General features: G+C 42.5%; 1 protein-coding gene across 1 annotated transcript in view; it reads left to right on the top strand.

Moving 5' to 3' along the window:
• MRE11 (MRE11 homolog, double strand break repair nuclease) overlaps window positions 1-16,714 on the top strand; it is a 45,199-nt gene extending 28,485 nt beyond the window's left edge. Inside the window, exons 13-18 of the mRNA XM_045297728.1 lie at window positions 811-984; window positions 5,886-5,948; window positions 9,298-9,517; window positions 11,578-11,661; window positions 16,007-16,065; window positions 16,682-16,714. Coding sequence (XP_045153663.1) covers window positions 811-984; window positions 5,886-5,948; window positions 9,298-9,517; window positions 11,578-11,661; window positions 16,007-16,065; window positions 16,682-16,714 — 633 coding nt within the window. The remainder of the gene's footprint in view (window positions 1-810; window positions 985-5,885; window positions 5,949-9,297; window positions 9,518-11,577; window positions 11,662-16,006; window positions 16,066-16,681) is intronic.
• The last annotated feature ends 225 nt before the right edge of the window (window positions 16,715-16,939 follow it).

Genomic DNA, 16,939 nt, shown 5'->3' with positions numbered 1-16,939 from the left:
ATCATTTTTCTTGTTCATGGATAAGCATTTTCTTCTTTTTTTAAAAAAGATTCATTTTAATGGGGGCTCTTACAGCTCTTGCCACCATCCATCCAGCTCTTCTAGCATCCATACATCCATTATATCAAGCACATTTGTACATATGTTGCCATCATCATTCTCAAAACATTTTCCTTCTGCTTGAGCCCTTGGTATCAGCTCCTCATCTTTCCCCACTCCCTTCCTCATGAACCCTTGATAATTTATTAAATTTTCCCCCTCAGGTCTTTCTCCGACTGCTGCCTCACTTCACCCTCTTTTCTGTTGTCTATCCCCCTAGGAATGGGTTATATGTAGATCATTGCGATCGCTTCCCCTCCTGGTTCTCTATTCTCGTTATTGGACCTGAGAGATTTATCTCAGGATTCCCTGTGCTTCCAGCTCTTATCTGTACCATTTACAAAAATGCTCTAGTCTAGCTGGATTTGTAAAGTAGAATTGGGGTCATGAAAGTAGGGCTGGGGGGTGGGGGAGCATTAAAGAACTAGAGGAAAGTTGTATGTTTCGTTGGTGCTATACTGCACCCTGACTGGCTTGTCTTTTCCTTGTGACCCTTCTGTAAGGGATAGCCAATTGTCTACGGATGGGCTTTGGGTCTCCACTCTGCACCCCCCCTCATTCACATTGATAGGATTTTTTGTTCTGGGTCTTTGATGCCTGAACCCTGATCCCATCGACCATTCATGATCACGCAGGCTGGTGTGCTTCTTCTGGAGAAGCATTTTCTCAGGAATAGTTTTCTGTACCTTTGTATGTGTGTCTCTCTTCTAGAACGTGCAGCTCTCACTTCTAACAGAGAGGGGGATGGGTGAAGCCGTACAGGAGTTTGTGGACAAGGAGGAGAAAGATGCCATAGAAGAATTGGTGAAATACCAGTTGGAGAAAACACAGCGATTTCTTAAAGAACGTCATATCGATGCTATAGAAGACAAAATCGATGAAGAGGTAGGTGACTAATTTGGAGGTGGACATTTCTATTTTGACAGTCTTTCCTGAAACTTAGCTCTGTTTTTCTGTTTGTTTGGGAGTTCCTTTTTAAAAATCAACCATGGTTTAATTTCTCTGATTTGTTTAGCTTCTGTATCTATAAAGTTTGGATAATAAAACTGAAGATTAAATTAGAAAACATCTAGAAGGGTGTTAGTTTTATTCCTCATAGGTTGTATCTTCTCTTGACAATTCCCCAAATGGTTTCAAGTGAACCTTTTAGGATGAATATTTCTGCTCATTTTAATTTTTTAGTCAACTTTGATTGTTATTTTGAGTTTAATCTAGAAAAATGGGCTTGGGTTCTCTTTCAGCATAAAAACAGTATCACATAGGGAAAACTCCAGATTTTACTACATAGAAACTTTACATCTTTGAATGCCAGACTGCCAAATACAAAAATAAACAGATAGTGATATGGAGAAAGTAATAGAAATAATAGGAGCAGAAATTTTTTTTATGACGTTGAACAACCTGTATTGGTCTAAGGAAAAGGATATCAACAATAGCTGCACAACCTGAAGAGTATGATCAATGCACTGAATTATACACGTAGAAGTTGTCGAATTGGAGAATGTTTTGTTGTGTATATTTTGCCACAATTGGAAAATAATTATGCTAATAACTGAGTACAAGGATAAAGAAAATGTTGTAAAATCATACAACTCTTCTTGATATGATTGAACTACTGAACTGTGTGATATATGGATGAAGTGCCAATAAAATTTTAAAAATAGTAAACATTTCAGTAAGATAATGAGCAAAGAGCACGGACAGGTGGTTCACAGAAGAAAGGCAAGAGACTAATAAGCATATGAAGATGGTGTACAGCCTAGGATAACCAAAGAAACTACTGCATATTTTTTATTTGGAAAAAATACATTGGAACACTGCTGTTGAGGGTTCATTGAAAAGCAGTATGATCGTGTGCATCAGGAGGCTCAACATTTCACTCTTTAACTCAAACTCCAAACCAAACTGGCTGCCCCTGAGTCTTTCCTGTCGCTTAGCCACCCTCGTAGAACTGCCCCGTGGCTGCTGAGACAATGACTGAACAGAAGTACGAAGCCTCATCTCTCTAGCGGAGCAGCAGTGGTTTCAAACTGCTGACTTGGCAGTGAGCAGCCCAGCTCAGAGCCACCAGAGCTCCTCCACTGTACTTCACCCAGAGAAATTTTCATCAGGAGATAGGGAAATGGAGATGGTGCGTATAGGGGAACTCATCTTACTGTTATCTGCAATGCAGGGACGGTGGCGATGGTTTGGGTTGTAAGGATTAAAGGATGAGTGTCAAGTCCTCAGCCTCGTACATATCACATGGTGGTTGCTCAGCAAGTGTAACTACTATTTTCACTCCGATGTTCATTTCTCCTCTCTGTGAGGATTTAGCTTGTTTGGTATTACACACCAGCTAGGGAGCCCTGGTGGTGTGGTGGTTACATACTGGGCTTTGAGCTGCAAGATGAGCAGTGGCCATCTGCTCTCCACTCTCAGCGTGACCGTGTCCGAACACACAGGGCAGTTCCACCTGTCCTACAGGGTCGCTAGGAGTCAATCTACTGCGTGGCAGTGAGATGGTGTTACCCATGAGTGGCACACACTGTTAAACTGGGTACTGACTAAGAGATTGGAGGTTCACACCCACCCAGAGGACCCTCCAGAGATAGGCCTGGTGCCCTGCCTCTGAGAGGTCATAGCCGCTGAAACCATGTGGGGTGTTGTTTTGCTCTGAAACCTCAGGGGCTGCTGGGAGTCGGATTGAAGCAGAGGCAACGGGTGTGAGTTTAAAGCTCTTGTAAGTACTAAGTGATCTCTGAAAAAATCATTCCTACAGTTTTCTTCCCTCTGTGGAACCCTAGCAAGCATATGTTGTTATTTCTCAGCTTAAAAGACAATAAAACCGAAACTCTCGAGCCCACTTTTCCCTTTAGTTATTGCCGCTGCATTTCCTTGTTCTCTTTTTACAGTAGAATTGCTCCACAGGCTTTTCCATATTCCGCTGCCCCAAATTCTTCTCTGTTCTCGCTCTCTTTAACTAAGCCATGGAGGCTTTTGACTTGGTCATTACAGGGGGTTGCTTTTGTCGCCCCGTTACTCTTCATTCTAAGTCAAATGTCCATTCTGATCTTTAACCTGACTCCTTGAATCATTTCTTCGTTGACTTCCCAGAACTCCACTCTACCTCTGTTCTACCTCACCTTCTTTCAGTTTCTATTGTTGATTTCTCTTATCTCTTCAGCCTCTCAAGGTGGAGTCCCCAGAACTCAGTCCTTAGACCTCTTCTCTGTGCACACATTGCCTTTGTAGTCTCGTTCAGTCTCTTGGCTCTAAATAACCATCTGTTCGTGGTGACTTTCAGAAGGCTCACCCAACCATCTCCCAAACTCCTGGACAGTTTCACCTGGGCATCAAGTAGACATCTGGAACATTTAGCATGCTCCACTCCTAATTTCTGATCCCCACTCCCTGCCCCAAATCCTGCTCTACCCAGTGGAAGCCTTGTTCCTTCTGTTGCTCAGGCCCCAAACATTAAAGCTGTTCTGCCTCCTGTATCCTGTCTATAAAATCTGTGAGAGCTAGAAACAGCAGAAGGGCGACACTTGTCAGAAAGGAACAAGGCAGATATCCTCCCCTGAAGGCGTGGTAGCCAAGAGGTAGGAGGGCACTCTGTAAAACGCAGCAAACTTGGGAGACCCAGACAAGCAAGGTGGTCCCATTGAATTCTGGCTCTCTCAGGTTTCACTGACTCACTTCTCACCACCATCACTGTCCAAGGATAAGCCATTGTCACCTCTCACCTGCAGCACTTCACTTCTGGCCTCCCTGCTCTGCTCTTGTCCTCCTCCTTGTCCTGCCCCTCTAGTCTAAACTCGTCTGTCAGTGACCGTGCATACTTTAGACCATTCTTGGTTTGTTTGCTTGTCTGTCTGAGCTTTCACAGTTTGAAGTTTCATTCAGCCTGACCCTTGTTATCTCTCCACCTTCATATCTGCCGGAGCCACACTGTCTCAAACCACAAAAAACAGCAGTCCTGCTTCTGCCCCAGGGCCTTTGTATGTTTTTTCACCCAGTTACTTCTATGGTTCATTCCCTGCCTCCTGAAATCCTTGCTCATATTTTCTGAGTGAGGATTTTCCAGACCATTCCACCTCGCTTCCTGCTTTGTTTTTGTCTCTGAATGTTTATTACCTTCTGTGAAGATTTCATGGGTTTTAGTATTTCAGAGGAACCAGAAAAGGTCCACTGTTCATGCTCACTCAGGCTTTTACTGAAAGCTGTAGGTCCTCGATACGACAGCAGGAGAGAGAGAGTGCAGGCAAACCCTGGGGATCTGGAAGATGTCTGAGCATCAGCTCCCAGGTGTGGCCACAGGATGCCCTCTAAGTGGTGCAGGCAGAAATCCCCAGTGAGTCCTGTATGTCCCTTTGCTCAGATAGTCCTGCTGCCCACCCCGTTGTGCAGGTTGGAAGCCATCTGCAAAAAATGGGTTCTGGGATGCCCGAAACCTCTAACCAGACCCTGAAGTAGTTCAGTGGCCATTGTGTAGCTCCTGACTCAGCTGACCCAGTGTGAGAGTGTAAGTGTTCCCTGGCTTTCCCAGAGCTGTGACATTGTGGAAGCAGATCATCAGGCCTGTCATCTGTGATGCCTCTGAACCAAACCAGTGCCACTGCCACTGAGTCCACCCTGCCCCATAGCCACCCGATAGGACAGAGTGGCACTGCGCCCTCAGGTATCCTAGACTGGAAACGTGTACGGAAGCACAGAACAGCAGTGTCTTCTCCCTCGCAAGGTGGCAGGTGCCCTTGAGCCACTGGGCACGCTTCACCCACTGTGCCACCAGAGCTCCCCCTGAGGTTCCTGGGTGGGTTCAAATCACCAGGTGTTCCGCGGTACCTGGGAGTTTAACTGTTTGTGTCCTAGGGACTCAGCATGTCCCTAGGCCATGGAAACGCACCAGGAGTGACTCATGCTAAGTCTTCACAGACGGCGTTGCTGAGTAGTGAGCCGTCAATCACTTAACCAGTTGTGTCACCCAGGGGTCTCAAGCCGAACCCCACACCCTAAGGAACATTACAATTTTTTTTCATTTATTGCCACTCTATTATCAGTCCCCACCGCTCCCTGCCCCACCCAGGGGTAGAATTTTCTTACTGTTTAATTCATGGTTGTAGTCTCCCCTCCTATAGTAGTGGCTGGCACACAGTATGTTCTCAGTCAATAGTGGCTGAATAAGTTACCTGCATACATGGCCTTTATCTCTCCAACGACAACATTCTCTTAGAAGAGCTTTGTGAGCAGGGGTCATTCAAATCAAGAACTTCCTGTCTCCCTGACAATCCCCGGACTGGTCAGCACAGACAGTAAACATTCCATATGTGGTCGTTGATGGAAAGGACCGTCAGGGCCCAGGATCTGAGGGCCTCCGACTGGTTTAGCAGCCATACGCCCAGGACTGATCTGGGCAGCGTCATAAATAGTTCACATTTCTTCCGGGAGAATAGATTTTGTTTTTAGCTCTGTAACTGAAATATAATGCTTGTGGCAAATTAGACCCTTTCTCCCCCTCTCTGCTCTGACAGACTATTTTTCAGGGACATGGAACATTTGGCATCAGGTAATATAATTTTGCTCAGGGCCAGTGTCTTTATTTTGAAGAGTGCATTTCTGAAGTGGTAATGTAAGCCACTGGGAAATTTTGATTTCTCTATCCATCTCCCGTGAATTAAACTATAATGAAATTTCCCAAGCTTTATATTAACAGCACCAAGTATTTCTTAATCACTTGCAGCCCATTATTCTTTATTTACATGATTGAAATGAGCAACATGTTTGTGATTTACTTTGTTATGATCTAGGTACGTTGTTTCAGAGAAAGCAGACGAAGAAATGCTCAGGAAGAAGATGATGAAGTTCGAGAGGTAATTTTTCTGTTGTAAATCTCTATGCTTACATGTCAGTTCAGTACATTGAAAGAACTGGTTGGTTTATCTAGAGCAGTCATCCCGTTTAGATTTGATGGGTGGGAATGGACGGGGACAGCCAGGCTGGCTAAGGAGGTGGTAGACAGCTGCCTTTGGTTGACTGGTTCAGCCTGCACATACTCTGCATGCTGACACGGCTCGTGTCTTCTTTGGCTTTTGTCTAAGGCAGTGGTTCTTAACCTTCCTGTTGCCACAGCCCTTTAATACAGTTCCCCATGTGGGGGGTGCCCCCCCCCACAACCATAAAATTATTTTCGTTGCTACTTCATCACTGTAATTTTGCTACTGTTTTGAATCGAGTGGCCCCTATGAAAGGGTCATTAGACAACCCCCCAAAGGGGTCATGACCCACAGGTTGAGAACCGCTGGTCTAAGATGCCTAATGTGGTGAGGAGGGTGGAGGGTACTTAAAACAAGAGGATTCTTCTGAACCATCACTAGAGATTGTGAGACAGCTCAAAGGCTTTCCTTTTTTTCTTTTTTTGAGATAAAAACTGTGAGTGCCTCTTGATGTATTTCACCATCTGTCATTTCATACTAGCTCTTTGGGGACCGGGTTATATCATGCAATATATGTGAAATTTTAGGGGCTGGAAAAGTAACATTTCAGGTATTGTATTTTTCCCCTTTGTCTTATTACAACATTTTGGTTTTCTATATTTGTAGACCAATTAAACTCATGTTAGTTTGGGTTCTCTAAGAGAAGTAAAACATGCATATATATGTATACACAAAAATATATATCAAGTGAGAGATAGAGAAATGTCTATTAAAAAATGGCTCACACAATTGTCAAAGTTGTTAAGTGGGTCAGATGTTAAGCTGGAGGCTTCTGGCTCACAGAGGTGCAGGTACTAGAGAGCAGGGAGACCACAGGCTGGTGGGTGAGTCCAAGATCGGCAGGCCAGGCACGGGACTGCAGAATCCAAGGAATGCAAAGTCAGTAGGAGTCAGACCGGCGGTCTGCTGACGGCTCCCTGGGTCAGTGGGCTGTTGGTAGCTGTTGACTCAAGTCCAAAGAACCAGGTGCTGTGTCCAGACCCAGTAAGAAGCAAGGAAGCTTCCTGACGGCATTCACTGATTTAGGAATTAGGAAACTTCCTTTCCATTGCATCAGGGCTGTGAGCTGAGTAAGGGGGTTGCACTCCATCACAGTCGTCTCAGCCCCTCGTGGCTGCTCACAGCAGATCCTATCGGAGTTGATTATATTGTGTTAGGTCAAACCCTTGAGAATCCTGGCTTAGCCATGTCGATACAGAACCTCAGTATCAAACCCCACACTGAGTCCATTTGATTAAAATCTGTAGAAAAAATAAAGAATATACAGTAAAAGCTGTGAAAGCTAGAACTTGTGTAAGGCAGAAGCTTGTCAGAAGGAAAACAAATATTTTCCACTAAAACAAACGGTAATAAAGGGGTAAGACTACACTCTCAAAGGTGGAAAACTTGGGAGACCTGGAAAGAAAAGGCAGTCGCAATAAGTCTTGGCCCTCACGGGTTCCATTGTAGTAACTCAGTAGCGCTTTCCTTTAAAGCATCTGTAGGGTAACCTCAATGTCTGTTTTTGGGTTTCATAGATTTCGTCTCCTTATACTCCTTGAACCACTCCATGGAGTGGCTGCTACGTGCCCTCCAACGGGCTCCGACGCACAGCGACTGTACAACTGAGTAAACACTGTCCGGTCCTGCACCTTCCTCGCAGTTGCTCTTATGTTTGAGCTCATTGTTGCAGCCATGGTGTCAATCTCTTTTGTTGAGTGTCTTCTCATTTTTATTGATCCTCTGCTTTATCGAGCCTGGCATCCTTTTCTCAGGACTGGTCTGTCCTGATAAGATGTCCAAAGTACGTGAGACAAGTCTCACCATCTTCGCTTCAGGGTGCGTTCTGGCTGTGCTTCCTCTAAGACAGACAGATGTGTGTGTTCTTCCAGCAGCCCATGGACTTTTGGTATTCTTTGCCAGCACCGTGCTTCACAACATAAGTTCATGTTCTTGGCATTGGTGCCAGTATTAACTATTTTGTTTGGCTAGTGGCCAAAAATCAGCAGTGTATCTACTCAGAGTCCCCTGACAGGAAAGACCAAGTGCTCGCTGAAGAATCAGCTGCTGGAAACCCCTGGGGTGCACAGTAGGGTGGCATGAGTCAGAATCTACTCCCCGACAACTGGTTTCATACAGAACTAAAAGCTACCAGCACCCACTAAGGCCCATACTCGCCATTCCCAATCTCCAAGTCATTTCCTGAATAAATGTAGTGGGGAAAGCAGAACTGATTACCTACTGGGTTTTATTTATTACTGTCTTCAGGGAAAGGGGGAATGACATGTACTTGCTGCTTTTTATGAGGTGTCTTATTGATGCTATCTCTGTTCCCATTTCACAAAGGAGAAAGCTGAATCCATACTTAAGGTCACATGGTGCTGCTGGAATCTCAGTATGAATGGGGCTTCAAAACGTTTGTAGAAATGATGGAATTTTTTCCCATGGACTTTTTGAAACTCCCTTGTATTTCTGCCTCCGAGACTGGGCGTTTCTATCTCACTGTATCCTACCAAGACTTAAAATACTATACGTTTATAATACTATAATACGATGGTTATAATACCAATTCACTGCATGGCCAAGGCATGACTTAGGTTTTAAAACATTGAGAACGGCCATGGAGTTGGTTCCAACTCCTACTGACTGTGGGACAGAGTCGATAATGTCTCTTTGGATTTCTGAGACAGAAAATTTTTATGGGAGCTGATAGCTTTGTGTTTCTCCTGTGCATCGGCTGGTGGGTTTGAACCGCCCACCTTGCTGTTATCAGTCTATCACTTACCCAAAAGTGCCACCAAAGCTCTCACTCAACTCACTGGCAGTGAGAAGAAATAAAGCCCATGGGCTGCCACCTGTTCCAGCTGGCCTACAAATCCTTGAAGGCACACTTATGAAGGGATCTCATTTGTAACCTTGGTGTTGCCTGTATGTACTCTGTAGAGGAGCCCACTGGTCACTCCACAGGAGAAAGATGTGACAGCCTGTCTCTGTGAAAGCATACGGTCTTGGAAACCCTCGGAGACAGTTCTATTCTGCCCTATAGACTCTATGAATCAGATTGACTCCATGATCCAACAAATCGGAGATGTTAAATTTGTTGAGGGAAGGGATGTTTTATATTTTTATAGCAGGATAAGTGAAAAATAATAATAGAGGCACATTACTTGTTCATCTGAATGGCTACATACATGCTTTTAGGTTGCTCTGTTACCTGCTAACCTATACCTTCTGTTCCCTGTCTCAGGCTATGAGCCGGGCCCGCGCCCACAGATCTCAGTTGGAGAACTCTGCTTCTGCCTATGGTGCTGATGACTCCATGAGTATCGATCTGACCGAAGAGATGGCTGGTGACTCTGGTGACAGCGTCTCAGCAGCAGGCAGCAAAGGAAGAGCCCGGGGGCGAGGGCGAAGAGGGGCCAGAGGGCAGACCTCCTCCTGGAGAGGAGAGTCTCAGAGAAGAAGAGGTTAGCTCTGTGCCCAGACCCAGACTTGGCAGCAGAATGGGAAATAGCGGATTGCATCCCTGTTGTCAGAATTGGGTTACGGGTTTCGGGTTTTTCTTAAAGTTTGTTTTTATAATACATAAAGGCGGTCTTTAATGGCGACCTTTTGCTTAGATTAAGGATGGCAGTATGCATATAGGGCTGTTGCCATTGCGTTGATTCTGGAAACTGTGCAGAGTAGACTGCCTCATAGGGTTTTCAAGGCTGTGTTTTTTCAGAAGCAGTGCCATACCTGACGTCCGAGACACGTCTGGGTGTATTTGAACTTCCAACCCGTGAGACAGTAGTCAAATCATTGCTCAACTATTTGTGCTACTTTGGGTTTAACAGGGTTTTTGTTTGTTTTGTTAAGACTGTCACTGCCTGTTTCATACGTCGTGCCTCTCGGTATAGTTAATGTAGTTAATGTCGTGTTTACTCCCACATGTCGGATGTTGTGGTGAGATAACATGAGTTCAGGAAGATAGCTAACTGATGGCAATTGGCAGCAGGAAGAAAACCTCAAATGGCATAAATTATTTTTGTTACTGTCATAAATTAAACAGTGCCTATTGCCTCAAAAGTGGTTATGTTAAAACTTTTTGAAAACACCTTCCCCAAACAAATTGATTTCTGAAAGCAATTATTAATATTTCCATTTTTGTGTTTTACATGGCAACTCTTGTCATTGGATAATCCAAGTAACTGAATCTCATGACTTCCTATGTATTATATAAATTATCCCTGGGAGTATTTTAGAGTTATTTGTACCAAATATTTGCCCATAGGAATTGTAAGCTGGTAAAATGGAGAGTGACTTAGTTAAAAATTTACGGGGAGTAAAATCTTTATCTTCTAGATAAAATTATTTTTATTATCTTTCATTTATAAAATTTTTCCCTTAGATTTGAATTGGAACAAATTGAACTAATGTGTGCTAAGAAATGTTTGAAAGTCAGATAGACATTAGATGATTTTTCATACACACACACATACGAGGGTATAACCCCCCCAATGGATTTTTTTTTCTCAAAGCTATGCATTTAAATTTTTTTACAAAACAACCTTATCACCTTCAAAGTACTCTCCATTACACTTCATACATTTGTCAAATCTGTGATTCCATTCTTGGAAACATTTTAAAACTCATCTGTTTGGATGGCTGACAGCACCTCCCTCATTTTTTTCTTCACCTCTTCTACATTGTCAAATCGCTGTCCTTTCATGTCCCTTTTCATTCACGGAAACAAATGAAGTTTCATGAAGTGAGGTCAGATGAGTAAGGTGCGTGGGACAAGAAGGGCATGCTGCCTTTTTGCCCCATACTGGCATACTGAAATGGCTGTGTGAGCAGGCACATTCTGGCAAAACCAGTGCCCCGTCTGCCACAAATCAGGCTTTTCTTGTGGCACACTGTTACTTTAGCTGTTCAGAACCTTTAAATAGAAAGCTTAATTCATAGTATGATCTGGTAGAATGAACTCCAAATGCACTAAAAGTCGACATTTCCATCTGTTTGGGAAGTTGACAGATATCCAGAATGAGGTTTATCATTAAGGACATTTCACCTTTTTTGAAACGAGAAAACCACCTTACACCTGAGTCTTTCCCACAGCATTGTCCTTGTAGGCTGTGTTCAACATCCCAACAGTTTCTGCAGCATTTTTCCTGAGCAGGAAACAAAATTTCGCAGGCTCATGCTGTGCTCTTAAATTGGCCATCATAAAAATCGAGGTTCAAGCGAACCTCTTATGAAAAAATTCACTGTGACCAGAGAGAACCTTCCCAGGCAACGTCACTGGTTGCACTAACTCGGAAGAGTTCAATGCTTGCCTAGTGGGGAAAATGCATACTACAAAAGCTCCACCTAGCGGAGCTTTTTTCCATTTTTTGTGTGTGGGGGCACACCCCCCCCTCTCTAGTTGATCATTTACTCTCATGACTTTATTTAAATTTCGTTTTGATAGTTTTTAACATTTTTTTAAAACACCTTTTCTTTGGATGGGATTATATAATGATTGTACTTATTATTCTAATATTAGGTACTAGTCTTGAGTCTTTTACTCAAAGCAGAAGTTCAAAGGCCACTCCATCAACGTCCTCGAGGAATATGTCAATTCTAGATGGTGAGTGCAATTGAGAATCACTGAGTAACTGACTTACCGACCGCGTCGCATCACGGTGGAGCATGCCTCTAGTCAGAAAGACTTTGGCTTGCCTTTCAGAGAGTCCTCAGCTGACAAATGGGGTCATGATTTCATCTACCTCATTCGGTTACTTTGAGGATTAATGAGAAACTGCATGTTTCTCAATACCGAAGCCTTTAATGAGTGTAAATGGTGGTTCTGTAAACCTTACTTATAAAGTTGGTGATATATGAGAAACTACATGTTTCTCACTACCTAAGCCTTTAATGAGTGTAAATAGTGGTTCTGTAAACCTTACTGATAGAGTTGGTGATATAGAACAGTTATAAATACTTAATAAACTTATGCATATATGAAGGGGCTGCAGTGAGCTCATGGAAAAATTCCATTATCTTTTAATTCTGTACTGAGCATAGCACTTATTAAGAACGCAGTAGATGATTGCTGGTATTTGTATTAGTGACAGTATTTTCAATTAATTTATATAAATACAGGCACTTTATAAATCATTGGCCTATATTTTACTCATTGTAATTGATTTCATGGCTCTGCTAATATCTGATTGCCACCAGTATGGTCTCCTTGATTTGATAAATGGAACTGCTTCTTAAACTATGAATGTACAGCATTCTCTGCTGGGTTGGAATTCGTGTTTTGTGAGGCCGAAAGAATGCCCATGGAATCCTAACTACTATACTTGCTGCAACTCTCAGGCAAAAGCAACTTTAAGACTCAAACCTCTAGATTCCTGTTACAAATGAAGATTGAAAAGATAAAAATCAAACTCTAGGAGAGAAAATTCCATGGCATATGAGGATAAGTGTGTTAGAAAAGGTAGACATCAGACTGCCAGTACTCAGTGGTTGTAAATTTTAAAAGTTGACAACCCAGTTTTTTCGATTGAAGTTAGTCAGAAAAGCTCTTTGACCAAGGGATTTAAAGACAGCTCTTAAGCCAGTGTCTTTACGTTTCACCTCCCACCATAGCTACCATCCTCTGCATCCACAGCTTCTTCTAGTAGCTGTGTTAATGGAAAGGCTGACACTGTACTAGCATTTTATAAATCATCGGTCTATGTTTTACTCATTGTAATTGACTTAATGGCTCTGTTAAATCTGGGCCCTTGTTAATGCAGTTTACCTGGGCTACCTATTTTTAGCTTTTGGATATTGCAAATACTTCCCTGCAAGAAGTATTAACCTACCTTATTTTGGAAGTGAGGCAGTTGAGGCGTAAAGAAGCCAGGGAACTTAGCCTATAGTCACCCAGCTAGTAAGTCAATGGCTTTCAGTCAAACCAGAGCTTTGCGCCACCATATGTTGCCTTCCTTACAAGACTCAGTGCTTATTTTTCTGATACACAATATCTAACAAACACTTATTTCTCTGTAGCTGTCCACTTGAAATAAGAGGAGTATTATTTTGTGGCTTTCAAAATAATTTGAAGAGTCATTTAGTGAGTAAATAATGAGCAGAAATATTCCTTGGGAGCATCACGACCCTGGCTTTTTCATTCTGTTGCCTCAGCTCACCTATTTTTAAATGCTTTATTGTGAACTGTGTGAAGGTCTACAGAGCAGACCCTTCATTTACATAGTTCCAACTCATCCATTCAGCCCTCTCACTTACCCACTCCTTCCCTATGACTCCTGTTCCCATTCCTCTCTTTCCTAAATAAGGCACCTTGTTGTCAAATAATTGATTATTTTGTGTTGTGTATACCTCACTAGTTGTGTTAGACGAGGTTGACTAGAGAAACAAATTCAGAGACTGTCATATATGTATAAGCAAGAGTTTTATATTGAAAAATAATTGTATATCAAGAAAACATCCTAGCCCAGTACAGATCAAGTCTGTAAGTCTGATATCAGCCTATAAGTCTGATACTAGTTCATAAATTTCTCTTCAGACTCACACAGCCACATGCAATGATGCAGAATGCAGGAAGATCACTGGTCTACGGGAGAAAAGTCTTGTGGATCCAATGGCGGTAGAAGCATCACAGGGCTGGTGCAGGTCTCTGCCACATGGCTCGCTCAGATCTCCTCATGTCTCCACATGGCTTGTCTATAGGAAGGTGAAGTAGAGAGAATTTCCCAGAATCCTCATGGGAAGGAGGCACCCACAAGGAGGCACCATCAGGCTGTGACCTGATTGACTCCACCCCTACACTTATCTATCAAGTTGGCAGGAAATTATGTAACTTCCATACTAGTGCTATTGCCCCTCCTTAAAGGTCTGTCTGTTGTTTGGCTAAAAATTGAGCCATGAAAGTCAGTTCCTTTCTAGAACTTAAGAGTGCCTGAGGCTCATGTCTCCAGGGCCCCACCGCCTTGCTCCGACCTCTGTCCAGCCTTTTGAGTTGCATTGGAAGTGGGGACAGTACTGCGTAGAGAGGAAGCATGCTGCTCAGCCTTTGACTGAGGAGGGAACCTGGACTAGGAAAAATGCGTAAATGATAAGATGAGGAGTAGCTACAATATTCCTGAGATGTTCTGACTAGGAAAATGCTTGGCTTTCAAGGATAATTTGAGTGTTTGACTTTTTCTAGTCTTTTGACTTCCTTTCTCTCTGTGCCTTGGTTGATTTGGGGGTTGTCTTGGGGGAGACTTTTTTTGGACAGTAAAATCCGTGAGAGCCAGAACTTGAGAAGATTACGCTGTTCCCCCTTGTCCCCAAAGTCTTCCACCTTTGACAGGTGTGCATTCTCACCACTTTTCTGCCACTCATTTCAGTAGGGAATATTTGAACTTTCCTTCTCGAACAGGTTTCTACCTTACACAGTTGCCAGTGTGCATGCATTTTAGTATACTAGCAAACTGGTGAGACCTAGGCAAAAATAAACCTGTAATTGACTGTTAGAGATTTACTCTGGGCTTCAGTCTCAGAGGGGAAAAAAAGGAGGGAGGATAAAGAGCTAGCTAAGCATCACGTTTTTAAAATGAAAAAAGTTAAAGATGTCAAAGTGTTGTATAACAGAATGGAAGGTATGCTATTTAACAGAACTCCTCTTCTGGTGCGCCCCCATTTCTGTTAAGGAATAGGACTAACAGAGTAGAAGAGAAAGGAATTCCTAGTGAAGAAATCACCTAGCTTCTAATACCACCACAGGGAAAGGAGTCACACACTACAAAGTAGAGAGACATGAGGACTGGCTCTTTCTGGAGAATTCTTTTTTTTGCATTTGGTCATTCCTTTTTTGGGGTCATTTTATTGGGACCTCTTAAACAGATACTATAACAATCTGTAATTCAATTAGATCAAGCATAATTGTACAATTGCTATCAATTTCAAAACATTTTTTTTCTTCTTGAACTCTTTGATATCAGCTCCCCCTTTTTCCCACCCTATCCCCCAGGAACCCTATTATGTACTTTTATTGTTCTTTTATTTATTTTGGGGGGGCATATCTTATACCATCCAATGTTTCCGTTCACCTACAATTCTGTTATTCATTCCCCTCTAGTGGGGGCATACAATCATTATTGCTATCAGTCTGTCAGTTGTCTTCCCATACCCTCAGGGAACCATTACTCCTGTTATTGTTTCTAAAGAATTTATCTATCTTGGATTTCATGCATCGAATGATCTTAATTATACAAATGAACATACGCAGGTCTCACAAGATTGATGAGGTAAATCTAAGAACATAATAGTAAGGGAGGAAATATTGAACTAGAGCATATTTGTGTGCTGCATCAGTGTTGTACTGCACCCTGGATATAGCATCCATTCCACGTGGCCCTTCTATAAGGGACCATCAGTGATCTTACAGGTGGGTTTTGGGTGGTCACTTTGTCTGTGCTCCTTCACATCGGTTTGATTGCTTGTTTTTGAACTTCTACCTATTCCATTTGGCGCATTGCGATCACACGGGCTGGTGTACTGCTTCCATGTGGTCTTTGTTGCTTTTTTGCTAGATGGCTGCTTGTTTAACTTCAAGCCTTTAAGACACCAGACCCTATATCTTTTAATAGCTGGGCACCATCTGAAGAATCTTTACAAATATAGCTTCTTTGAGGCTTATCATCAATACTTCTGGAGCTCAGTCAGTCAGGAGGCCAGACGGTAGTCTTCAGGTATTTGCCTGTGCAGTATTTTTAGTATGGGGGTATTTATGAATGCTGTAGTCAACTCATGAGACTGACAGCTAGGCATTGGGTTATTTGAATAAGTAATTCTACCTCTTTTCAAATTGAAAAATATATAAATGGTCTTGTAATTAATCATCAATGGTGTCTGCAAAGTGGACATAGAAAATATACAGATGTTTAAAAGTTATTTTAAGAATGACCTAATGGTATCTCATCTTTTTTTCATCCTAGCCTTTAAATCTACAAGACAGCAGCCCTCCCGAAATGTTGGTACTAAGAATTATTCAGAGGTAAGGGGGAGGAAAGTTCATCATTGTCTTTTAGTAATGTGTTTCCTTCATTATGAATTATTAGTATGTAGATCTGAAAAATAAGCTTTAAAAAGTCAAATATTTGAGCCCCTAATAAAATGATTTTTTTTAAAAAAAGGTCAAATATTAAAGCTAAATAGAACTTTGTTGATCATTTAGACCAGGCGTCCTCAAACTATGGCCTGTTGGCCACTTGCGGCCCGCTGAGAACATTTATCCAGCCCGCCTGGTGTTTTTGCCCCATTTTTTTTACTTCAAAATAAGATATGTACAGTGTGCATAAGAATTTGTTCATAGTTTTGTTTTTAACTATAGTCCGGCCCTCCAACGGGTTTGAGAGACAGTGAACTGGCCCACTGTTTAAAAAGTTTGAGGACCCCTGATTTAGACTTAGAGCTTCTAGGATTTGTATCTTTGTTTCTTACAATAATGGGCCATTTGATTCTTAATCCACTAATACTTTCATGGGCAACAGTGTTGAACCAAGAGGGTTCATGCATAGAATACTGATATGGGAGGTGATCTCAGTGCATCTAGAGGTTTTATTTATATATGGGTACCTTTTTCTCATAATTCTCTGGCTTGTCCCTGATAGCTTCTACTACACTTGAGACACGCCGAAGGGTGAGAATCTAAGGATCACTGTGTTCCTAAGTATAGAATTAAGCTAGACCTTTAATCTGAGAGCCTTTTGTGCACCTAGTAAGTGCCAAGAAGAGTCCAATATGGGCTTGACTCTCCTAGCACCTGACTTTCAAAACTAATAGATGTTAACTCCTGACCTAGTATTCTTCCACCTCAACTAGAGTTCCTCGGTAGCATCACGATTGGCATTTTGGATTGGACAGTGTTT

Source organism: Echinops telfairi, unplaced genomic scaffold (genome assembly GCF_000313985.2).
Source record: "Echinops telfairi isolate 266 unplaced genomic scaffold, ASM31398v2 ScPeMD7_7421;HRSCAF=8459, whole genome shotgun sequence".
NCBI classification, from domain to species: Eukaryota; Metazoa; Chordata; class Mammalia; order Afrosoricida; family Tenrecidae; genus Echinops; species Echinops telfairi.
Note: the sequence above shows the minus strand (reverse complement) of the source record. Positions and strands in the feature narration are given on the sequence as shown.